At 41.9% G+C, this 22692-nt stretch overlaps 1 protein-coding gene across 6 annotated transcripts in view; it reads left to right on the forward strand.

Annotated features, from left to right (window-relative positions):
- LOC106927450 (RNA-binding protein Musashi homolog 2) overlaps positions 1 to 22692 on the forward strand; it is a 295157-nt gene that overhangs the window by 248795 nt on the left and 23670 nt on the right. For 4 of the 6 annotated variants that reach the window (XM_088012502.1, XM_088012503.1, XM_088012505.1 and 1 more), the window contains exon 11: positions 14539 to 14601. In XM_088012502.1, the coding sequence (XP_087868628.1) occupies positions 14539 to 14601 (63 nt within the window). Of the gene's footprint in view, positions 1 to 14538; positions 14659 to 22692 lie in introns of all 6 variants that reach the window. The other 2 variants (XM_088012508.1, XM_088012506.1) reach the window with 1 other exon arrangement.

Genomic DNA, 22692 nt, shown 5'->3' on the forward strand with positions numbered 1-22692 from the left:
CCATTCCCAGCGGTGAGTGTTCACGGTTGACGTCAGTGGACAGCACTCTAGGTCGTGGCCTCTCTTCTTCTGTGGGCGCAGTCATAAATCCACCGTGCTGCAAGATCGGCTTTGTTCTCTATTACCTGCTCTGTTTTATATACAGTGCCATGAAAGAAGGAAAAAAAAGTTCTCCAACAGATTTTTTTCTGTTCTCTTTTTTTTTGTCACACTTGAATGTTTTTTTTTTTCGTCACTTAGGTTTATATTAAGAGTTTTAATTAGTATTCAACATCTTTTGAACACATCATATTGTAAACTCTTTTTAAACATTTTAATAAACTGAAAAGACATCAACACAGAGTAAATCTTCCCGTAATCTTCCCCCTTCTCCTCCCGTATGTTCACCATCAAGCGTAGATTTTTACTCTAGAATTCCTACTTTGAAAGCTCCTGTTTAATGTATCTATTAAATCAGTCCAGGATTCCACACTCCAATGTTACAAACTTGGAGTTTGTAACATTGATTCTTGCTGAAGATGGTTTCAGAGATAAGCATTGTCTGTATATCACCTGAGCCGATAAGTGAAGGCTGCGCTGTGATGGGGGCGTCCATCTTTGATCGACGACTTTCTTCACTGCAGTTCGTCCAGCTAGCTGGTCCTCCTGACTCTCTCCGTCAAGTTCAGCTGCGAGTCATCATTTAAGAAATGTACACAGAGTTCCAGGGAAAAAGCAACTACTGCCATTTTATAAATACAACATATTGCTTTGGTCCATAAATCCTGGATCCTTGGACAATCCCAGGCAGTGCGAATAAAAGAGACCAAAGTTCCCGGCGGGAAGAATGAGCAGAACGGATCTGGTTCAGCACTGATTTTGTGCCAAATGACTGGCATCAAATAAGCTCTGTGACAGAATATCATATGTTTATATGAGGATTAGGATTCTTTGAAGTTTTTTTTTTTCCCACACTTTAATCTTTTTGATCCTGAAGAAAAAATTTTACTGAACTCAATATATATAAAGCAGTTCTCTACATAAAAGCTTCCCAGAACTCCCTGGATCCTGAAAAAGAAAAAAAAAATCCCCTGCTGGTTGTGCCATCCTTGATGCTAATTATTACCCATTTGGACCAGTACATGTGCTGCTGCATAACTCAAGTCTGTTTGCGACTAAGCTCACAAAACGATTACCTCACTTCAGGATTTTTTAGAGATTTGTTGTGAATTGAATCCAACTTTACACTGGCTTCCTGTTGCTCAGAGAATGAACTTAAAAAACTACTTTAAAACAACAACAAAAAAAGTTTATAAATCACTGAATGACATAGCACCAAAATAAAGATCTATTGTCATTGTATCAACCTTCCAGACCAATCAGGTGTTCTGTTTCAATAGTGCTCTGCATCCCCCAAAACCAGAACTAAACATGGAGAAGCAGCATTCAGCTTCTACTCACCACAAATCTGGAGCAAACTTCCAGAAAACTGCAAAGATGCTGAAACACTGAGTTCCTTTAAATCAAGCCTGAAGGGCCACCTGTTTAGAATTGATTTTGGTTAGTAGTAGTAAGTGGAATATTGATCAATATATTCATAGATTTGCTTGATGAATTTGGTGATGGCATCTGATAAACTTTAATGTTTATTGCATGTTTCATAATTCACCACTACTCCATGTTTCCTCAATTTGTGGATAGAAGCTCTCACTGTAGTTCACTTAGAAATGGCTTTGTGTTCTTGAAAGTCTTCAGATTGCGTTTTTTGAGATCTTGAGTATATTTTATGTTGTCAGAGAGGTTCCAGTTAGGTCACTTCCTGATAAAGATAAAAGTCTGGCAATTTTCAGACCTGGGTGTAGCTTGTGAAATTGAATGTAGCTTTCCAAAAAAATGTGGCTGGTGAAAGTTAATTCATGATTTAGCAGTTCAAAAGCAAAAACAGAAGAAATCCGCGATGGATTCAACAAGCGCAACAGCATTTAACCAGGACGTTTTGTACCACCACTGCTTTTCTTTTTTAACCCTTTTCTGCCCTGGTTTAACTGTCTCTGTGTCATGTGCGCCCAGTGTGGCATCTCTTGCTCTGCGCAGACAGCTCCCAGGTCACATGCACATCCACGTGCATCACCTCTGTCGGTGGCCATCTTTATGAAAAAAAAAAAAATGAGAAAAAAACTCCCTCTGCTGTCTTACACCGGCAGCGCTGAGGTGAAAGAGGAAGCTCACCTCATTTACCCAGGTCTTAACTCACCCCGGGACGGCAGATACATCCTTGCACGCCGAGGCAGACGCTCTGTGGCCATGGAGACCCGCAGTCCTGGCTCCTGTGGCGGGGAAGATGAGCTGCTGTAAGAGGCAGAGTGGCAACACTAAAGCTCATTATGCCTCTGCTGCTGCACTGCTGGTCCAGAAATGAAACCCGAGCCGCCCTGCTACATCCGCGGCTGCCACCTTTGGACACTGCTGGAGAGCAGCAGCAGCAGAGGACAACATGTGTGTCTGTGAGACAGCGCTCTCTGTCTGCTGTCTGTTGTTTTGATGCCACCCACTGTTTGAGAGCGTCGAGCTCGGCGAGCCGGTCGCTTGCTGGGACTCCACACAGCTGCCCCCTCCATTCCCTCTATCCCTCCATCCTCCCCTCCTGCTGACTGTGCTAATAGCCCTCCAGTTGCTCGGCTCCACTCTTTTTCCCAGCGGACTGACATATGGATTCATACACATCTACTCATAATCATGGTTTAAAGCCCTCTGCATCCCTCCGCTTGATGTGGAAAGATTGTTTGCAGCTCCAGTGATCAAGTGGAAGCCAGTGTTGCGGCGCTATTTTTGGGTCGGGCCACATTTTTACCCTGCCTGCCCCCTGGTATGTGGAGCAGTGCTAGATTGTGTAATGTAGAGCACAGAGCTGGCCGAAATAGAAGGAAATGTCTTAGTGCTTGGTTTGACATCGCATCTGCAAAGCTGTTTACTGCTCCGTCTCCTCCGAGTCTTACTAACATTGAATGTTTCTGTTAGCCTGTGTGTTTTAGAAAGCTCTGCGCCTCTTGAACGTTTTTCACTTGCCAGCCACAAACTTCATATTTTCTCGGATTTTGTGTCACAGGCCAACAGAAAGTAGCAGATTTTGCTTAATTTTCCTGACAAAAGTCTAAAAAAACTTAGCATGCTTTTGTGTTAAGCCTAGTTTATTCTGATACCCTGAAATAAAATCCAGAGTCACAATTTCCCCTTTAGAAATCATGTAATTAGTAAACAGAATCCATTCCGATTATCACTGCCTGTTCTGTGCTGGGTGTGATAGAGAATAATACTCTGGTCAGATGAGATCAAAGTGAAACTTTTTGACTACTCACTGAAGTTTGTAGCTGCAGACTGATAAAACGTGAAAAGGCTCAACTGTTTAACCTGCGCAGAGTTAGCTTGGAAGGTAAAATGACACTTTACGTGCCCGCTTTCATTTGAAGAGACCTGAAATTACCCCCGTCATCTGTCTCGTCCTCCCCCGCCCCCACAACCAGCAGACAGACATTAAAATGCATAAAAAATTAAGGCTGTTTACTTGGACTCTAATGAGAGGAGGCTTAGGTAGTCTAGTTTAATTAGTATGATTGGCTCCACGGGGACCACCCGGGCAGGGGCATAACAACCGATTCACTCGGAGCTCACAGGACCGTTTCATTCTGTCTGAGCGTCGGGAGCCGATGTCAGGGGAGATTGGACTGCGGAGATGTGTTACTTTCACTGAGCCCAGGTTGGAAGGCAGCACTGCAGTTAAATGCACTGAAGCAGACCATTACATAAGCACCACTGCAAGGTCAGACATCTGTGTCCCCCTCACTGTCTGTCTCTTTCTGTTTAAGTCACAATCACGCAGCGTTGGTGTTAAGGCTCCTGCCACACTTTAACAACCAGATGGCTGTAATTTTGCTTTGCTTTTGCTGTCGGTTCAGGAGTTTTCTTGCTGTTTCTTGCCTCTTATTGTTTCTCTCCCCTTTAAGTTTAACTTGTCCACGTGAGTGGCTGACGGAGATATCGGGGCCTGCGTGTTTGTATCAGTTCCCCAGTGTAGGAGCAGTTTCCTTTTATACTCAAGTGCACGGGAAGAAGTACAAAGAAGAGGTCGAAAGTGTGGCTGCACTTCAATAAAGAGCCTAGTTTGTCCTCTTTGATGCTATGCTGCCACACACTCGAGCTACAAAGAAGCGGCACGCTCGCCACGGAGAGCGAAAGCAAAAGACGAAAAGGTTTTCTCGAACACAGAAACATCGTCTGAGCCCCAGAAACGACATCCGTGCTTTATTTGGTAAAAAAAACTTTGGTTGCATTAGGTGCTAAATACAAGGTGGTCAAGATGAATTTAAGATTTCATCACAATATTTTGTGTTATTTATTTTGATAGCATCAAAAGTGACAATAAAAAAAAGCAAATACTAGTCTTTGAAACCAGACCAATTTCAAAAGTCTTCAGGACAAAATAACAAAATTGTGATTATTACCACTAAACTGCCCACATTGACTGCTGTTAATCATTTTCTCAAATGTATTGCTATTTATTGATTCTGTAGATTTCTCCAGTGAAGAAAACTGCAAAAAAAATGACAATACAGTCAGTTTTCGAGGTCTTCAGACAATAATTTGCATTCATATTTATCACTGTAAATCAAAATTCTTACCACAATGATGATAGATGCCCATTTCTACCATCAAATCAACATTAAAGTGAGAATGAACAATGTTCTTTTACTAAATGAATCCTAGCCTGGTCTGCATATTAACAAACTTAACCTCTGACCTCTGACGAGCACCAAAATATTCCTTCCTTAGCTTATAATAAGTAAACTTATTATACATTTTTTTAACAGCATTCACTCGTCCATCTCTGCTTTTGTTCTGTTGGATAAAACGGTATGATTTGACACACCAAACATTTTTTTTTTCCCCAGGCTGTTTCTGTACACTTGCCCAGTTGAAACTTCACCAAATGTATCTCTTTCCAGGGCTCGTCGTTTTGTTCAAAGGTGTGCGATATTAGGGCAATCAGCTGCCACAAAGCCGGGCTTTGCCGTGCTCCGAGCTAACTCCACTCCTGTGATTGACTATTTCTCTCCACAATCAAAAGCCATGAGGTCTTTAATAGCAAAGGATTACTGTGCCAAATAGTTTCATTACACACAGAACGGGTTAGCACAGGTTTTAAAAAGGGAGAGCCTCAGCTTAAGCACAGAGAATGGAAGAAATGACACAGTTGCACACGCAAACACAGCATTCAAGCTCGTTTATGGTCAAATAACAGAATGAAACAACCTGAAAATTAAAGAGTTATGGTGGAGACCTAGTAGAAATTTGCTTAGTTTGGGCACCTGAAACTTTTTTTTTCCCCAAAGAGATCATTCATTGTCAAATATTGTGAATTGGATTAACACATTTTGTCACATCACAGCCACAAAAAAACAAAACAAAACAAACTGCTGGTAACCCTGAAAGCATCATCCTTGTTGTGATCCACTAGTGGCAGCATCATTCTGTGGGTCTGTTGTTCCTCAGCAGCTAATCAGAATTGATCAGAAAGTGGTTGAAGCTAAAAAGGAAAACGTGTCCTTTTGTTGGAGACTCACCAACACAAACCGTAAGCATGCAGCCAGAGCTACAAGGGCATATTTTTCAACGGCTTAGTCAAAGTACAGCATTACATCGAATTGGGAATGTGAGAAAAAAGTGGGAAAGTGATCCTTAATCTGTTTTGTAAAAAAAAAACAAAAAAAAAACAATGTCAGTGTGTAGATACTTAAAGCTAGTAGAGAAGAATTTGCTGAATACAAAAGCATGGAGGTTTTTCTTTCACTTCACACATATCCATAAAATCCTGTTAATCTATCAAACAAAATTAGATGGAAATAAATTGAATGTGTAGTTGTAATGTGAATATTCAATTTGTATAAATACTTTCTCTAGGCGCCATATGTGGCCTATTTAATTTAGGTTGGTGATACAGCACCGGTTCAGTATCTGCCGTTGCGCAGTAGCTCCTCTGAAAAAGAAACGACGTTTGTCGTAGTTTGTCAGCAGGTGTCTCTCCTCCTGCGTGAATCTCTTTAGAGGCTAGCTTGTTTTGATTGACTCTCTGACATACCACAGATCAGACTCTTACAGCATCACTGGCTTCGTGGAGCATTTCCATCTTTCTGCTAATTTACTCGTTTGGCTGTTTCCAGTTTCTTCATCATCCCTCGCCTTTGTTACAGCATCCTGTTCCCTGTGTGACCTTTGCGGCTCGCAGACCGAATCCAAACACCAACAGACACACGGAAATATTAATTTGAATGATTGACAAGCAACCAGCTCTGTTAATCGAGTTATGCTTATTCTGATTAGGCTTCTTAATGTGAGTAAGATAACCTGGTTAAGGTGTTTACACGACGGTCGCAATAATATGCGTATTGCATTAGTCTGGTTCTAATTGAATTAGGCTCGTGCATGTAAATGCTCTTTCTCTCTTGGTTTGGCTCCTTTCCAAGCCTCCATGTTGTTGTTTTTTTTTATTATTTATGTGAGAGGAAATCACAGGGTATACTGTAGGCCTCGGCTGATCAGAGGAGAGGTGAGACACGGCCATGTGTGCAGCAGTTCACACGAAAGCCACCTGGCTCTCTCCGGCTCTGATTTATGCCTTTGATAACAACCCAGAGAAGCTTTCAACAACAACAAAGTGGCACAGAGAGACGACAACAATGGGGCAGTTGTCAGTCTGGAGATGAAAAGATGTCTTACAAGCCGACTCGAGTCTATTGTAACTTTGATAAATATTTTCTGTCCTTTTGTTCTCCTTCATTTGTCTCCTTGTGTTTCTCTATATTTAACAGGGGTTATTGGTGAAGGGGGGGGGGAAGAAAAGTGAAGTGGAGTCAGTTTCCCCGTCTCTGGCAGTCTGCTTCCCTCATCCTGTGAGGAGACGGCAGTGTGCTTCACTGCCTCGGCTGTGACTTATCAACAGACTTATTTCCGCTGGCTTGTCCTGCTTAGTGTCATACAGTGCCTAGAAAGAAAGAAAAAAATAGCGAAAAAAAGCCATTCGCCTCATGTTTGACATATATTCACTCTCAAATTTAGCATTAAAATCTGTCACTTCTTTCTGTGTTTGGGTTTGGTAACTTTAAAAAGCGTGAGGTAAACATTGTGCAGAGGGAGAATCGTTCCCAGTGTCACTGATCTGTTCTATAAACAGTTGGCACAATATGTAGCAAAACCCATCAATAATTTAGCTGCAGTCCAGTAATTCAAATGTAACAGAATATGGATATGCTTTTTGGGGGAAATATTCTTCTTGGACTGCATTTAGTTTAGAAATTATCTGAAAATGTCAATCAAACCCAATTTATAGAGTTTAGCCCACTTTAAGTAATTCAGTTTCTTTAAGTCTTGCTGTCAGGCTAGCCTTCATACAAAGTCACCCCAGCTCTTCAAAATAAGAGAACTTCCTTTTTCTCAACACTGACTGTTGTTAATGTGTTTTCACAGTTTTTACTTAAATGTAGCTTATTAAAAAATGAGCAAGTCACACCATTTAATAGGAGCCATTTTGAAAAGATCTACATGTTAAATGCTGATGTGATAAATTAGGCCCGACGATAGATATTTGAATTAACTACACAATCTGCAACAAACTTGTCAACATATCTGTAAGTAAGTAGTCATGCATTGCCTACTAAAATATCTGGATCATATTAAAAAGTGTAAATTACAAATGTGCTTCAGTTAGATTTATTTTATAGGATTTGTTTAGGGTGCTATTAGACAGGGCATCAAGAATCATGTGGACAAGCATTTTCAAACATAGAATTTTTTTTTCTTTATCTTCTCGAAACACCTTTTATAATTTAACGTGATCTTGTTTTCTGACATTCTGTCAAAAAAGGATCTGAGCACCTGTGTCCGGGCCAGCGTGTCTCATTATCCTCCATCTTTGCCCACTTGTCCCCTCTCATCTTCCGTTTCTTCTCGTCCTACTTGCTCTTCTCTGTTCATCTGTGTCACTCCTTCTGTCTTGCCCCTGCGATCGACTGTAGCCTCGGGCTCAAAGGCTTGTTCACCAGCCTCTTTTCTAAAAACAGCCCGCTGCATTAAGCAGCTTTGCTCAAAACGCTGGCTTTCCAGCACGTCAACTGTTTTTAAGACCAGTCCAAAACCAAACATACTGAGCCTGTTTGAGGGCTGTCTCTGCTATAAGCTCTTTTTAACTTGTAGGGTTTTTTTTTTACTTATGTCTTATAGCCAAAATTGAATCATAGAAAACGATAGGATACTTTGCAACTTATTGTACTTCAATGGCTTTTTTGTCCCCCCTTTTTGTGTTACAAATTCACGGCCATCTTTGAGCATTTTGATCTATATGGCCTCTGTAGACATGTCTCCTGTCCCTGGGCTTGTCCTGTGCATTAGACAGTTGACAGTCTCCTTATAGCAGAAATGAGGGGAGTGCTCTGTGACTGATGGAGCTCCTTTGTCACTGACAGGGGAGCTGCTGCTGGCAGTTTGGGGCCAAAGAACAGTACAGATTACATTAACATCAGTCAAGCTGTTGTCAGACTAGTAGGACATAAATAGGACCTTATTGATGCATAATGCAACAACTTTTCAACTTGACGTTTTCTCAGTAATAGAATGAGAGAGTGAGTCTGTGGCTAAAATGGCAATATGCCAGAAAGGATTTGCAGATAAGTACGTGTGTATATATATATATATATATATATATATATATATAGAGAGAGAGAGAGAGAGAGAGAGAGAGAGAGAGAGATGTACATCTCTGGAAAAAATTAAGAGACCACTTAAAATGATCAGTTTCTTTGATTTTACTTTTTTATAGGTATAAGTGTGAGTGACATTAACATTGTTCTTTTATTTTATGAACTACTGACGTGTCTCCAAAAATCCACACAAAATGTTTTGTTTATTTAATGGTCAAAATAATGAAAAAGATGCAGCGTTTTCAGACCTCAAATAATACAAAGAAAACAAGTTCATATTCATGTAGAAACAACAATACTAAAGTTTTAACTCAGGAAGAGTTCAAAAGTCAATATCTGGTGTAATGACCATGAGGTTTTCAGTGGGGTTCAGTGCAGTGGTATCTTTTTTCCAGAGCTACAAATCTATGTATCTATGTATACATATATATATATATATATATATATATATATATATATATGCGTACATACACATGTGTAGTTTGCATCAGGAGACCGTCTGTATGGGAATGGCAGTGGTTGAGTTCGAGAGTTTGTTTGCAGGAGTTAACAAAATAATCGAAACTATGTGTGCAGGAAATGGCATTTGGCAATTTTGTTGTCAAAAAGCCAGCTTGCAAACGTATTTTCTAATATTACCGTATCAGTTGTTATTAATTTGACCAGCTCACCACCACGTTTTCTCTACTTCGCTGAATATCATTTTGCTCTTAAAGTGCTTTGACAGCTTTGTAATGGAGAAAACAAAGCTTTTGACCTAGTCTGGCACAAGGAAGAAAAAAAAGAAGAAATCCAGGGAAGCCTTGACACAAAAATTGCACTGTGCTGTTTGATCATTACTGACATTGCCCCTACTGTGTCTCTCCTCCTTCTTCAGTACAGTCAGGTTCACAGAGACTCAGAAAATGCAGGTGCAGGTGGAGAAAGAACTGGTTTGCCCCCTTAGAAAAATACCACTTTCCAGCCTTAAAGGGCCAGTGTGTTTTATGTGCCGTCATGAAAATTGACTCTTATGCGCTTTGACATGGAAATTCGTTTTTTAAGCAGCTGGACATTTATTATACCCTTGAAAAGGATATAGTGCCTTGTAAAAATATTCATACGTCTTGAACTTTTTCACCTTTTGTCACTTTACAACTACAAGCTGTTAGAGATTTTACTGGAATTTTACGTGATAAGGGAGAAATACTCACGGCTTTTGGCATTTTCTCCAAGTGGCATGCATTTGTATTCAGCTTCTTTTTTTTCTGATATTTTTGAACAAAATCTGGTGTAACCAACTACCTTCATCTTTTTGGAGACTAGAGTCTACCTGTCAGTAGTTTATTCACACTAAAAAAAATAAAGGCCTCAGAGGTTTTTTTTTTTTTTTTTAGGTAACATTGGTGAACAAAGACTATCATGAAGACGAAGGAACGCAGCAGACAGATCAAGGAGAATGTTGTGGAGATTTAAAGCAGACTTAGGTTAAAAATATCTCAGATCAGTGTTCAGCTCATGTCTAAGAAAAACTATAAAATTCCAAAGCAATAGCCGTCTACCTGATTTAACAGGCTGGGAACCCAAGATAACTTGGGAGGAGAAATCTGTTGACAGGACAACTGTTAGCTGTACAATCCACAATTGTGGACTTTACGAAAGAATTTTAAAAGTTGGTGAATATTTCAGGAAATCCGATCGAAGTCCTGCTTGACATGTAGCAAGCACTTGGAACAAGGTTTGTGGTTGCAGTGTAAAGTGTAAAAAAAGCTAAGGTGTTCTGAATGGTATTGCAAGGCACAGTTTACATGGCCACAGAAAAAGCCTTTTTGTGAAAGAATCAGTTTATTGGTGTCTTTGTGGACAAACTGTAATTCATTTGCTTCAAAAGGGACAGTCTGGGAATTTCCTGACCGTCCTCGTCTTTCTTTGCGCTCTAATCTTTCTTCCTTTCTGTGTGCACTCCTGAGGAAGCTCTGAGTTTGCGTGCTGCAGGCTCCAGGACGGGGAGGGAGGGGGGTCGGAGAGGGGGAAAGGGAGGGAGCTGAGGACAGTTCCCCGGAGTCCGGACACCAAGGCCCCCGGGCCTCCGCAGCTCATAAACAGATGTGTCCTTGTCCCCAGCCAAGCGCAGCCACTCATGGCAAAGCAGGGGCCCAATAATTGTGAAGAATTGAAAGCTAAATATTGGCTTTATCTCCTCAGTAATAAAAGGGCCATGAAATTGATTTAATGCTGCAGCGCTTCTCTTGGGTGGCTTCTTACAGCGCGAGCGCAAAACAATGAGCAGCAGCCATCTATTAATTAACCCACCTAATCCTGCAAAGTTAATCTCTCACCACAACTTTGCCCGCAACTAACTTCCGAGCCACTGGGTCTATTGGGGGTGTCATGACAATGGCGGCGAGGAGAAGATAGATTCAGCACTTAGGAAAAAAGGAGGATGGGGTGAGGGGGTGGAGAGTCGGTGCGCGCCGCTCCACAGAGCAACCTTGGGGGATGCTGTTGTTCAGATGTGAGGGTGCATGGCCAGTGTTGGTACAGTGACAAAGTTAAAAACGGGCGTCGTTTGAGCGGGGAATTTTGGATTCGGCTGCAGCAGCAGCAGCACAAAGACGACTGACTTCAGTCGCCGTCTTCTTGGCTTTCGTCCACTCCGTTGCTGCCATCGCCAGTTTCATATTTGCTCCCGAGCTGTCAGACAGTCGGCAGGGAAAGCGCCGTGTCTTTTTCTTCTTCACCTGCCCGCCGGTCGCAGCATGACAGCGCCTCACACCCAACACGCTCGCTCGCCGACACGTTGAGTTCGCCGAGTTGTGAATTACCTCCTTCTCGGCCGGCTGATGAAAAGTTACGTGTTTTTCTCTTTGGCTGCGGCTCATCTGACCCTGCCCTCTCACCCCCTCCGCCCCTCATCATCTCATTGGTCTTTTTATTTTATTTTTTTTCTCTCCGTAAGCCTCTCTTCTTCGAGAGGCGGCGGAACAAAGCAGGCTCAGAAAATAGGTCACCTGCTGGTGCTCCTCTCACCTCCACAGCAATCGAAAAAATGTATCCTCAAAGGCACCCGGTACCATTCCGAGAAAAGCCTAAACCGCCGGCCTTCAACCAGAAATGCATCCTGGCATGGAGAAGAAACCTCCACATTTAACTTTGAAACAAAAAAAAAAAAAAACTATGTAGAAAAACTCCAACTGTGGGAATTTGGAGATCTTTTTTTTTTCTTTGCTAGTGAGGAAAAGAAGCTCCTGTGGAGATAATTTTAGGAGGCTGATTAGGCATAGACGGTGTTGAGCCCAGAGTGAGGAATCTCATCACCACTGCTAATGACATGCCATTCCTGTGCTGAGAGAAGAGCGCGAGCCCTGGGCATGGACTAGCCTCTCTCTCAGCCACCTCTAGCAGTTGTGTTCATTAGGGCCAACGATGTAATTACAATTCACAGATCCTGCTTCGGCTTAATTACACTCTGATTATTGGGCTGATATTTGTTGAAATTATCACACCCTCAGAAAGTGGAGTTATATTTGCAAGAAATTAAACCTTATTTCATAAGTGTGTCTTAAACCGACAATTTGGGACTGATTTGTAAACGGGAATATAAACACGCTTTAAAGCCTGGGGAGGGGAGCGGGGGGAGAAAAAAAGAGAGAGGTGTTCAATCGAAACGTAAGCTCGCAGATGTAAACATGTGAGTGACGGATCATCCCGACAGATGCCTCCGTCTGATTGTAGGAAGTGTTTTTTTCTCGCGCTCTCTGTATCGTCCACCCGAATAGCCTCAACAGAAAGCAAAAAACGTGGAATGAATTACCCTGGATTATTCTGCATCCATTGAAAGTCGCCATAATTGGGAGCGCTTGGAATAAAATTCACCAATTGTCCCCGGAGGTGGGGCTATTATGGCCATGTCTGTGCAGCTCAGAAGTGTCTATAGACTTTTATGTGAACAATGTGACATAAACAGCCTCAGAGTCAAATTATTACACAACTGTAATCAGGGACTGAAGTCAGTTTGCTCACAGTTTTCTGCTACACAGCATAAATTTGCCCTTTTAGGGGGGGAATGTAGCTGAATCTGAAACGTGAAAAGATATATATATATATATGTATAAAGAAATACAGTACATTAAATAGGTATTTTCCCCTTTACAAAAACAGATTTTGATATCAAACAAAGATGAAGTGTGTAAATGTAAAAAGCTGTTTGGAAGTTATAACTCCTTTGAATTTAGAACGAAAGCAATTCAAACCAAACTATGCAAAACTAAAAGTTATTGCCACCTGAACTTAATGCCATCAAGAGAAACTAACCGACAATAAGTCTTTTCCATCACTCTGGAGGAATTTTGGCCCATTTTTCTTTGCAGAACCAACATGGAGACTGTTGAAGATTCTGACTCAGCATTTCACTCAGATTCTATTTTAGACTTTGACTAGGCAACTCCAAAACGTATCTTTTGTGGAGGTTTCAGCCATCCAGAGGTGAACATAAGGTCAGAAACTGATGGGTGCATATTCTTCTTCAGGATTTTCTGGCAGAGAGCAAAACTCCTGGTGCTGTCAATTATGGCAAGTCTTCCAGGTACCGAAGCACTAATTCAGGCTCTGACCATCACAATACAACCACCGTGGTTCAGTGTCAGTGTGATTTTCATCAGACGTAACAAGACTCACACCTTCAAAAAAAAATCCACATTTGTCCCCATCAGTTGACAAATTATTCTCCAAAGTTACTGGTGTTCATTAGGATGTTTTTTTTGTTTGTTTGGTTTTTTTTTAAAAATGTGAGACAGACTTTACTGTTTCCTGTGGCATGGAACTGGATGTATTTGTCACCAATCTCAACATGAACCTTCACCTTAACTCAGGCGAGTGCTGTAGTTTGGATCTTGTTCTGGTTTCTCATGACTTCCAGGCTGATAATTGATGCTCTCGTCACTTTTCCACGTTTCTCCGTTTGTGAATAATGCCTCTACATGTGGTTCGTTGAAAACCCCCAGACTTAAATTTTTTTTGGGTTTTTTAGCCTACATGATGTTTAGCATGTTTGGGTAGCTCCCTTCTCTTAACTTCTAGGTTTGCTCAGGTCATTCTTGTGTGATTTGAAGAATTGCTTGACAACAGAAAAAATGTAAGTACTTAAGTATAAAAAAGAAGAAATCTTTCAGGCTATTGCTAACTAGCTGATAATATACTCTTGCTAGCTAGATAGATCACTTTTCCATCTATCATTGCTAAGTGCGAATTTATCAGCAGTTGTCTGGACAAAGTTTGTCAATCACCTGTCTTACCTGCTGAAGAATTTTATTTCAGCAAAGTTGTTGCTCTCGAGGGAAATACAGCTGAGAAGGAGGAGAGTACAGAACCAATAAAGAACGGAGCCATGATGACAAATAAGGGAAATGATTCAAAAGGAATGGCATTTAATGTTTTCATAATTATATGTTTATATGTACATGTATAGGCGATTATAATGTACATTTCTGTCATTACACAGGTCTTAAATTTCATTCATAATGGTCTTTAAAAGTCTTAAATTTGAGTTGGTGAAACCTGCAGAAGCCCTGTCCAAAGAGTGCCAGAACCCCTCTAGAGCAGGTGATCCATTAAAACCCCCTCCTGTTTTCACACACACACACCAGGGCTCTGGATGTCACTCCGGACTCCGCAGGTGTCTGCTGGTAGCCGTCGCCCCGACATGAACCCCCCCGGCTCTGAGGGCTGTGTAGCCTGATCCCACGGCTCAGCGTTGGCATCAACGTTGTGCCATCGCTCATCCCATGTGCAGGAAGTGATGCACGCGTGTGTATGTGTGTGTTTGTGCCCGCAGGCTTCCCAGCGACGGCATACGGACCGGTGGCGGCGGCGGCGGTAGCAGCAGCGCGTGGCTCAGGTAGGGGGGCCCGTGGAAGAAGCGGCTACTTGGCGTACCCACAGAGCACAGGGCCAGGTAAACGCTCTGTCCATGTTCTGTGTGGCTGCTGCTCTCTTCAACTTCTCCTGCTCTGCTTCTCCCAATAGACGTAGTCCTCTAAAACCATAACACAAATAGCAACGACATGTAGCTTAGACTAATTCCTAGCTTGACATGTACATTAAAACAATGCAATTTGCTTAAAAGAATAACCTGCAATTTAATTTGGGGTTTGCAAAAATAATAAAAATGTAAAAATCAGCCACGACAGAGCAAGTCTTGTACTAAATGTTCCCAGATAATTAGATTTCTAAAAGTAATAGATATTTTTTGTCGTTTTAATTTGGCTCGGTTGATGAAATTACAAGCAATCCTTGAAAAAAATTATCGTAATAAAATATATGGTGTGATCTAAACTTATTCTTTGAACAGCTTTGATTGTAAAAATGTTACAAATTGACCATAAGACAAAAGTATTGTAGCTTCTGTCTTTCCAAGTAAATATGGTAGATATGTTTTTTATCATTTGGCATCATTTTATCATTTAATTCACATTGTTTCACTGTATTGGTGGATTGTCTCCGTAAAGGTTAAAGCTTTGAGGAAATACAATATCAGACAAGTCAGCCATTCTACTTCTTTTCCCATCGTCTTCTTTGTAATCATTCTTTTTATATCAGATGTATCCATATTTTAGAGTCGATATTTGCAAGGATGCTCAAACGTTTTGACAATACAACCACAAGTGTCGACGTGTTTTGTCAGAGTTTGTTGTAATAGACCAACATGAAGTAGTGCATAATTGTGAAGTGAAAGAAAAATGCTAGAAGGTGAACTTCCACTCTACTCTCGATTCTTGTTCAGCCTCTAGCAGGTTTTCTTCCAGGATTGCTCTGTGTGTAGCTTTGTCCACTTTCACATCAGCTACGACGAGCTTTATCCTGAAGAAAGCCGTCCCCACAGCATGTTACTGCCACCATCGTGTTGACTCCATGTTCGTGTTGAGGATTGGGATTTGTTTGATAAACCTTCAACTCTGTATCTACCTTCTCCCTGAATTTACTTAATGCTGGTCTAATACATCAAATCAAGATTAAAAAAAAGAAAAAAAAACATTGACGTTTTTGGTTGCAAAGATGCAAGACGCTATAATTACTGTCAAAGTTTTACTTCTATCTTAGTGGCTTAGAAGTAAGCGCAGCTGTTTAAACAGAGATTAGGTGCATTTATATTTACTCCAGTAAACCATGCTGTCTGTGCACATCCTGTCACGACAGACAGATTTCTGCAGTGACACTTGGTACCAAAAACAGGATGCTGGTTTCTTTCCGTCTTAAACAGCATTGATCAGCGTGTCTACTTCATTTAGACATCCTGCTTTTCCCACCCTTACAACTGTAGATCATTCAATAGCTGTCAATAACGGCTTCCCCTGACTGAACACACAGCCTGCTGCCTTTAAAAGAGGGGGTGTCTTCACTAATCAGCCATACCATTAGGAACTTGCTGGAGAGAGTGTGTTTGTTACTCAGATCCCACCTGGTTTGTGCAGTAGCTCAAAAAAATAAAGTCAGCAGATAACCTCTGTTTAACATCGTGCGATGTGAAATGAACTCCCTTAAACACTGAGAGCGACAGCAGCAGCAGCAGCAGCAGCGTATGAAAACTACACGTCTGCAAATTCCCACTCTTGTCCCACTTCGAATTTAATTCAAATCAACAAAGGGAACGTCGGAGGGCAATCAGGTGCTATTTCTTTTGCGTCGGGTGGTTTGATTTAGCATTTTCAAAACAAACAATTTGGCCTGACAATCGCTGCGAGCATTACTAAGAAGCAGGAATGTTGATTTGGGGTTAGCAGCAGCCGCGAACCAGGAGGCTTGATGGCAGCCATTATGTACAGTTTAATTCTGACAGCTGCAAATGGAAGGAAGACAAGTAAATGATTATGAACAGAGGCTGAGAGGTGGCGCGCTAGAGGGGAAAACGGTGACATCATGGGCCGGTTTTTTTAGAGCGGTTAAACAGTCGAGGGAATATAAAGATGGTCCGTCCTTTCTTAGAACGAGGGAAAACGATTTTAGAAAACAACAATAGCAGCATCAGAATGAGAGATTTAAGATAATCAACATGCAACTTATGTTTTTAACTTTTTTGGCCAATATTGATTTATTTTTGCTGCGTTGTAGCCTTTGTGATGAGGCTGAAGGATTCATGCGTGAAGGTCTCAGCACTCCATACAGACACAAACCAACAGGAGGACTCAGATTGCTCAGGCTTGACCGTCCTACGTTTGTGCCGTCTGGGGAAATGCGGCTGCATCTCTCCGTCCCATCTTACGGTTTCATTTGCAGCGGTCGGCCTAGTGTCGGCTAAGGAATGGCAATTCTCCTAGTCTCATTTTTTTTTTTTTTTTTTTTTTTTTTTGCTAAATTTTCTAATTTTTTTGGCCAAACAAAGGTGTTTTTTTTTTTTTCTGTTGTTGGTGGGAAAAAAGGGGTCCTTTTTAAAAGTGGGGATTCTTTGTGCTTTGACTCCACCTACAGTTCCCACAGAGCACCACAGGTTGTACATATACATATGTTTGTCTACGTTGAGCCGGTTTGATAGAAGCAAAGTCTATGCGGTGTCAGCTGTTAAGTCACAAGAAGTCCGGGAAGAGGCATCCTCACCCATAAGGATTTTTCTTGGGTGTATGCAAATATATGACAATGACCCTTTTTGTGCAGCGTTTTTGTGTGCAGTGGTGCTTATCTGCACATCGTCGGCGATTCGCACAGATTGTCGTTGGCATCTGGGACACATTTTCCGTCGCTGGGAGAGGGCACTTGCTCCACTTCCAGTGTTCAACAGACAAAAATGACAGCTGCTCACTTCCCCTCTCTGTGACAGACTGCGGCCGATGACAAGGTGTATTTTGGATGTCTCTCTGTGTCCTGCTTCTTGCAGAAAACACCCCCCTGAACACTGCCGCAGTGGTGTAAAGCACCAACAGCCACTAAAAGATGTGGCTCCTGCTGCATTGTCTATTAGATCCTATTGCTCACTTCTGTCTTTGATTAATTTGCGCCTTCTATCAACACCCAATGCGCCTCTTGCATACTTATGCAGTCCCTTGCCAAAAGTAATAACACCCTGTTAGCCTGGGATTTAGTGTAGTGGACCAACACAAAGCGGTGCAGAATCAGAAAATGGAAGTGACATGATTTTAAAATGATTAAAATCTGAAAAGCGCTCAGATGAGGCCAGACTTGTTGCGTATTTTCAAAATGATATAAAGCTAACACCTCGCATGACTTCGAACTGACTATCCTCGCAGTGAAACGTATTGGTGGCAGCATCATCCTGTGTGGATGCATTTCTTCAGCAGGAAGCCTGAAGCTGCTGTGGAGGCGGATTTTAAAAATCAACAGGTGTGAAGTAGGCAAAAAATGAAAACAAAATGGCTACAAGCCTAGTGTCTTTAAGAGGAGCGGGAATGAAAAAACACATTCCTGTCATGTCGGATGAAACTCGATTAGCCCACATGCAAGTACACAGACAGGAGAACAAGAAAAGTTCAATGGGTTTATTGTAGCGGGGAGGAAAATCAACTGGTGCGAGCGGCGGGCAGCAGCACCAACAGCACACTGAGAGAAAAAAGGGGAGATGGTGAGTTGAGGTGGTGGAACCTTGCGTAGCTTCAGAGATAAACAGAAGAACTTACTGGTGTGGGTGGTATAGAGAAGACTTGGAGGGGTCTGCGATTCTGGGTTTCACTTTCCTTGGTTTTCGGGGGGGGACGGACAGGTCGGCCAGGGCCTCAGAGCGTCTGAGCGAACGGCAACCCACTTGAGGCGGCGAGGATGGGTTAGACGTTCCGCTTACAGATGGGGGGCGAACGTCCTGATCCGGATGCTCGGGTGGTCTGCAAAGATCAAAAAGGGCGGGTTACTCGGAGAGCCGAAACAGGAAAAAACACAGCGATCAAACGAGGGCAAGAAGGCCGAGAGTGAGTACCAAAACTTAGTCAACAACCTGGCGTCGAAGTGTTGGCCACCGCCTCTCTTAAGCTGCAGGTAAGAGCGTAATTGCTGACCGGTGTGTAGCTGACGCAACAGGTCCGTCCCCCGAGCAGCCGTCTCCAGGACTCCACCTAGAGGAGAAAACCAACCCCCACCTCCACCCAGAACCTAACAATTCCCTGAAGTTTAGCAGAAACCCAAGCTGTTCCTTCTCATGCTACCAAACTCAACCGATCACAGTATCACTCATTTCTAGTCTGTATTCACAACCAACAGGCAGCTTATAAAACAGTATGAAGAAACATCGGTTGAAATGTATCCCAAAAGGTTCACAGCTAACTGAGGCTAACTGTGTTTATACATAATATTGACTCTGGGTGGCTGAAGTCAGATACATTCCACACTTTTCAGACTTTCATTTGTGGAATATGTAGAAACCCATGTATTATTTTTCATTCATTTCACAATTCTGCAACATTTTTATGGTGCCCTTTCTTATAAAATACCAACGATTACATTAAAGTTTGGTGCTATAAGGTGACCAAATGTGAAACTGATACAGAGGACATAAGTTTTAGACATAAAAATAGGTGCATGAGCTAGTACATTGAAAGTGTGTTGATGAGAAAGACATGTTTTGTTTCATGAAACCCAAATGTGAGGCGTTTGTGTAACTATTGCAAAAGTGAGGCCTTAGTCTTGGTTTAAAGAGGCTTTTTGCTGCCCTGATCTCCACCGTGTAGCTTGTTGCACAGCACGGACCGGTCCCGGAGCACTTTTTGTAGGCTTGTTTCAGAGGCTGTAGCTTTAGGCGGGAGGGAGATCACAGAGATCTGGCTACAGCGCAGAGTTTACCATTGCCTGGAGCTAGAGAGGAGCCAACCCCGTACTCTGCTTTGTAATCTGCCGTTGCCGTTTTGAATCTGGTTTGAGCTGCAGTGAGGCCCCCCTGGAAGTCCGATTGGCAAAGTACGGTGGCTGGGATGAAATTCTGCATGGGAAGGCCTGAAGAAAAAGGTATAAGGCAGTTCTAGTGCAGGCAGCAACATGCTGAATTCATGCAGTTCAGCCTCAGGTTCAGCGCTAAGAAGTCTAATTTACATAAATCAGTATCAAATAATAGTGAACAGCTATGTGATGACTGCGATATATGGTGAGAAATCATCTAAACCACTCTGCAACAGCATCCAACTCTTGCAGCCGACCGACGTTAACTATCTGATGAAAAGACGGTTTCATATTCTGAAGCTCTCTCTTTATAAAGTCAGCCTATTTGCGATCTTTCAGATAAAAAGTGAGATGCAGATGAATACTGACACTTCAGAGAACTTCAGAGTTGTCTCAGTTGTCTTCATAGATCCAGAGTTTACCTGTAGCGCACTCAAAACAAATTCTGCTGCATTCTGCTGATTTCTTTGTTTCGACTCCGAGTTAGCCGTGGGGGAATTATAAGGTTAAAAAAAAAAAAAAGAAAAAACGTGTGAATGTGAGAGAATCTTCACATCATTAGAAACCCATTCTAATGATGATTAGATGGCTGCTGCGTATCTTTGTTCTTCTCTCTACTCGTCTTCCACACGCTTTTTTTCCCCCCCCTCTCCATCGCAATCCACTGACAGAAAGAAGAAAACTTATGTGACAGACATTTTTAAATTAAGATTAATATCAATTCCCTCCCAACAAGTTCTGTGATGTACGGCCGTGCCCAAGAGGAGAGGAGGAGTGGCTGTGTGCGGAGAACTTAATCAGCCTGCCTCATAGTGAGCTCGGGTCCATTTGTCCCAGATGCTAATCTGTGGAGCTCAGCTCCGAGGCCAGCCGCTCTCTCCCCGTATTTGGTGTGAAGAATCATGAGCAGACATCCCAAGTCCGTCCTGCCTGCTCACGTTTTTGTCTCGAGGCCTAGGGAAACGGTTGACACAAGAGGGAGGGCAAAGCGTCCCTTTGCACACCCCCACCCCCTCCACCGCAGAGAGCGGTGGCTCTCTCACAGCTGTGGGGAGCAGATGCTCGGAGGTTACAGGCACAGGCCTTCAGGGACGTCAGCGCTTTGCCCTCCAGGGGCCGCACACAAAACACACTCTCCAAACTCCAAACTTAGAGGAAGTAATCTTCTGCAGCCCTAATAGTACATGCATGGAATAAAATTAGATCCCTCTCATCAACGGAGGGGCTTTATATTCCGTTTAAAGTAGTTTGGAAATACGGTAACACGCGTCCATCATGGGGGTTAACCCCTTATCGCCTGGATTTATATCCAATTTATGTCCAGTGTCGCAAAGCAACGTCACTGTGTGTTTGCAGTCACATTTTTTTGTTTGAATTATGCCAAAAATTAATGTAAATTTAGGCATGATATGAATTAGTAGCATTAGAAAGGAGGAAAGCCCATTTATCTGACACTGTGTTGAGACCAGAACACATTTGATGCTAATTTATGGCGCCCAGAAAGGGATGATGTCATATTAATTTAAGGCTTTTTTATGATCCATTTAAACTACTTTTTTTTTTTTTTCATGCTTGATTGATAGCATAGCGGACAATGTCTGGGATTTTAAAAAAAACAAAAAACGAACTGGGTACATTAGTTTCAATTGATTGCTGATTTTCATTGCTCAACACAGGTTCAGAAATAAACTTTTAGGCTCAGTATATACCCTCACATATGTGGGTCATAGCATGCTGGAGAGAAATTATGTGCCTGTTGATTCAGAGAAAATGTGGGCGACATATTTTAGCATTTTCCCATTTTTTCTTTCTAAAATGAGTTATAATGTGTATTTGTGACCTCTGATGTGGTCCATTTCATCAGGTAATGCTAGTCTACTTTACTGATGATAAAACCAGTTCTACTGTGTGGTTGGGATTATGAATCATTTAACTTTTCAACCTCAGAGAAAAGGAAATTGTCGGTGTGTTCAAAATTAAGCTGTTTAGACACAATAATATTACATATAGTTGAAGGAATTGAAGTTGAGAATTAAAAACTCTGTCATCTGCCAAGCATGGTGGTGCAAGTGTCATGCTAAGGGCCCAGTCTGGCCTGGAGGCTGTGCAAAGACGGCGCACTCCCTCCACACGTTTCAGCCTCCGGTCTACATATAGATGGTTGAAACTTTCCCACAGGATAATAATCTCAAACTCACGTCAATGGAAAAGATAAAAGCAGGCTGACATGAAGAAGCTATAATGAATGTATCCAACATTTGTTAACAAACAGTGCACGGATTAGTATCACTGGCTGTTTAATTTATGTAGATGGTCATTACATGTCGGCAGTCTCACTGTCAGATTTCACTCCCCGTGACTCAGATTTCTTCTGAGCACTTAAGCCTGACCGGACACACTTGAAAAAAGGAAAGGGAAAAAAAAAAACAGTCAGCCAAAAGGCCAGTGCTGTCAACTCTAAACCTGCTCGCGATGGAATAATCTGTGCCGACTGTCGATAACTGAGTGCCCTTTCTCAGTCCCAAGTAAACCAGATGCCTCTCGGGTTAAAATCTGCATTCAAAATCATTTAGTGTGGTCTGCATGGGCTTTTCCCTGCAGGGAAACCAATGTCAGCTGATTCATTTCGCTGCTAAATTGTTTTCTGTGTTCACATTTCCTCTTCCCTTCCTGTAACTCTTCAGAATCGTTTCCCAACCGTGGTTGGGAAACAAAAATATGGATCAGCAAGTCCTTTTTTTTTTGTTACTTTATTCCACACTTGAAAGAAACACAAAGAAAATGGAAAAGCAGGCATAAAATTTAAAGTAAAGAAAACAGAGGCCTGAGTATGGGTGAGTTAATCCAAGAAGAAATCATCTGTTAAAATTCATTAGCCAAGCCTCTCTGAACACAAAATGAAAAGACATTAAATATGTATTATTTATGAAATGTCTGTGCTCTCTGAAAAGAGTGTCTAGTGCTGTTAATTACTCAGCCATTCATACAGAAAAGATTATTTCAAATGGAAAGTGAAAGCAAGGCCAGACAGCAAAAGAGCTGTTAGTTTCTTTCACACTATTTTAAAAATGACATTGGTGAAAATGGAGGAGCTAATTATGGTAGCTCTAAAATTCAA

Source organism: Poecilia mexicana, unplaced genomic scaffold (assembly GCF_051168715.1).
Source record: "Poecilia mexicana isolate PSO_F unplaced genomic scaffold, ASM5116871v1 scaffold_14, whole genome shotgun sequence".
Lineage (NCBI taxonomy): Eukaryota > Metazoa > Chordata > Actinopteri > Cyprinodontiformes > Poeciliidae > Poecilia > Poecilia mexicana.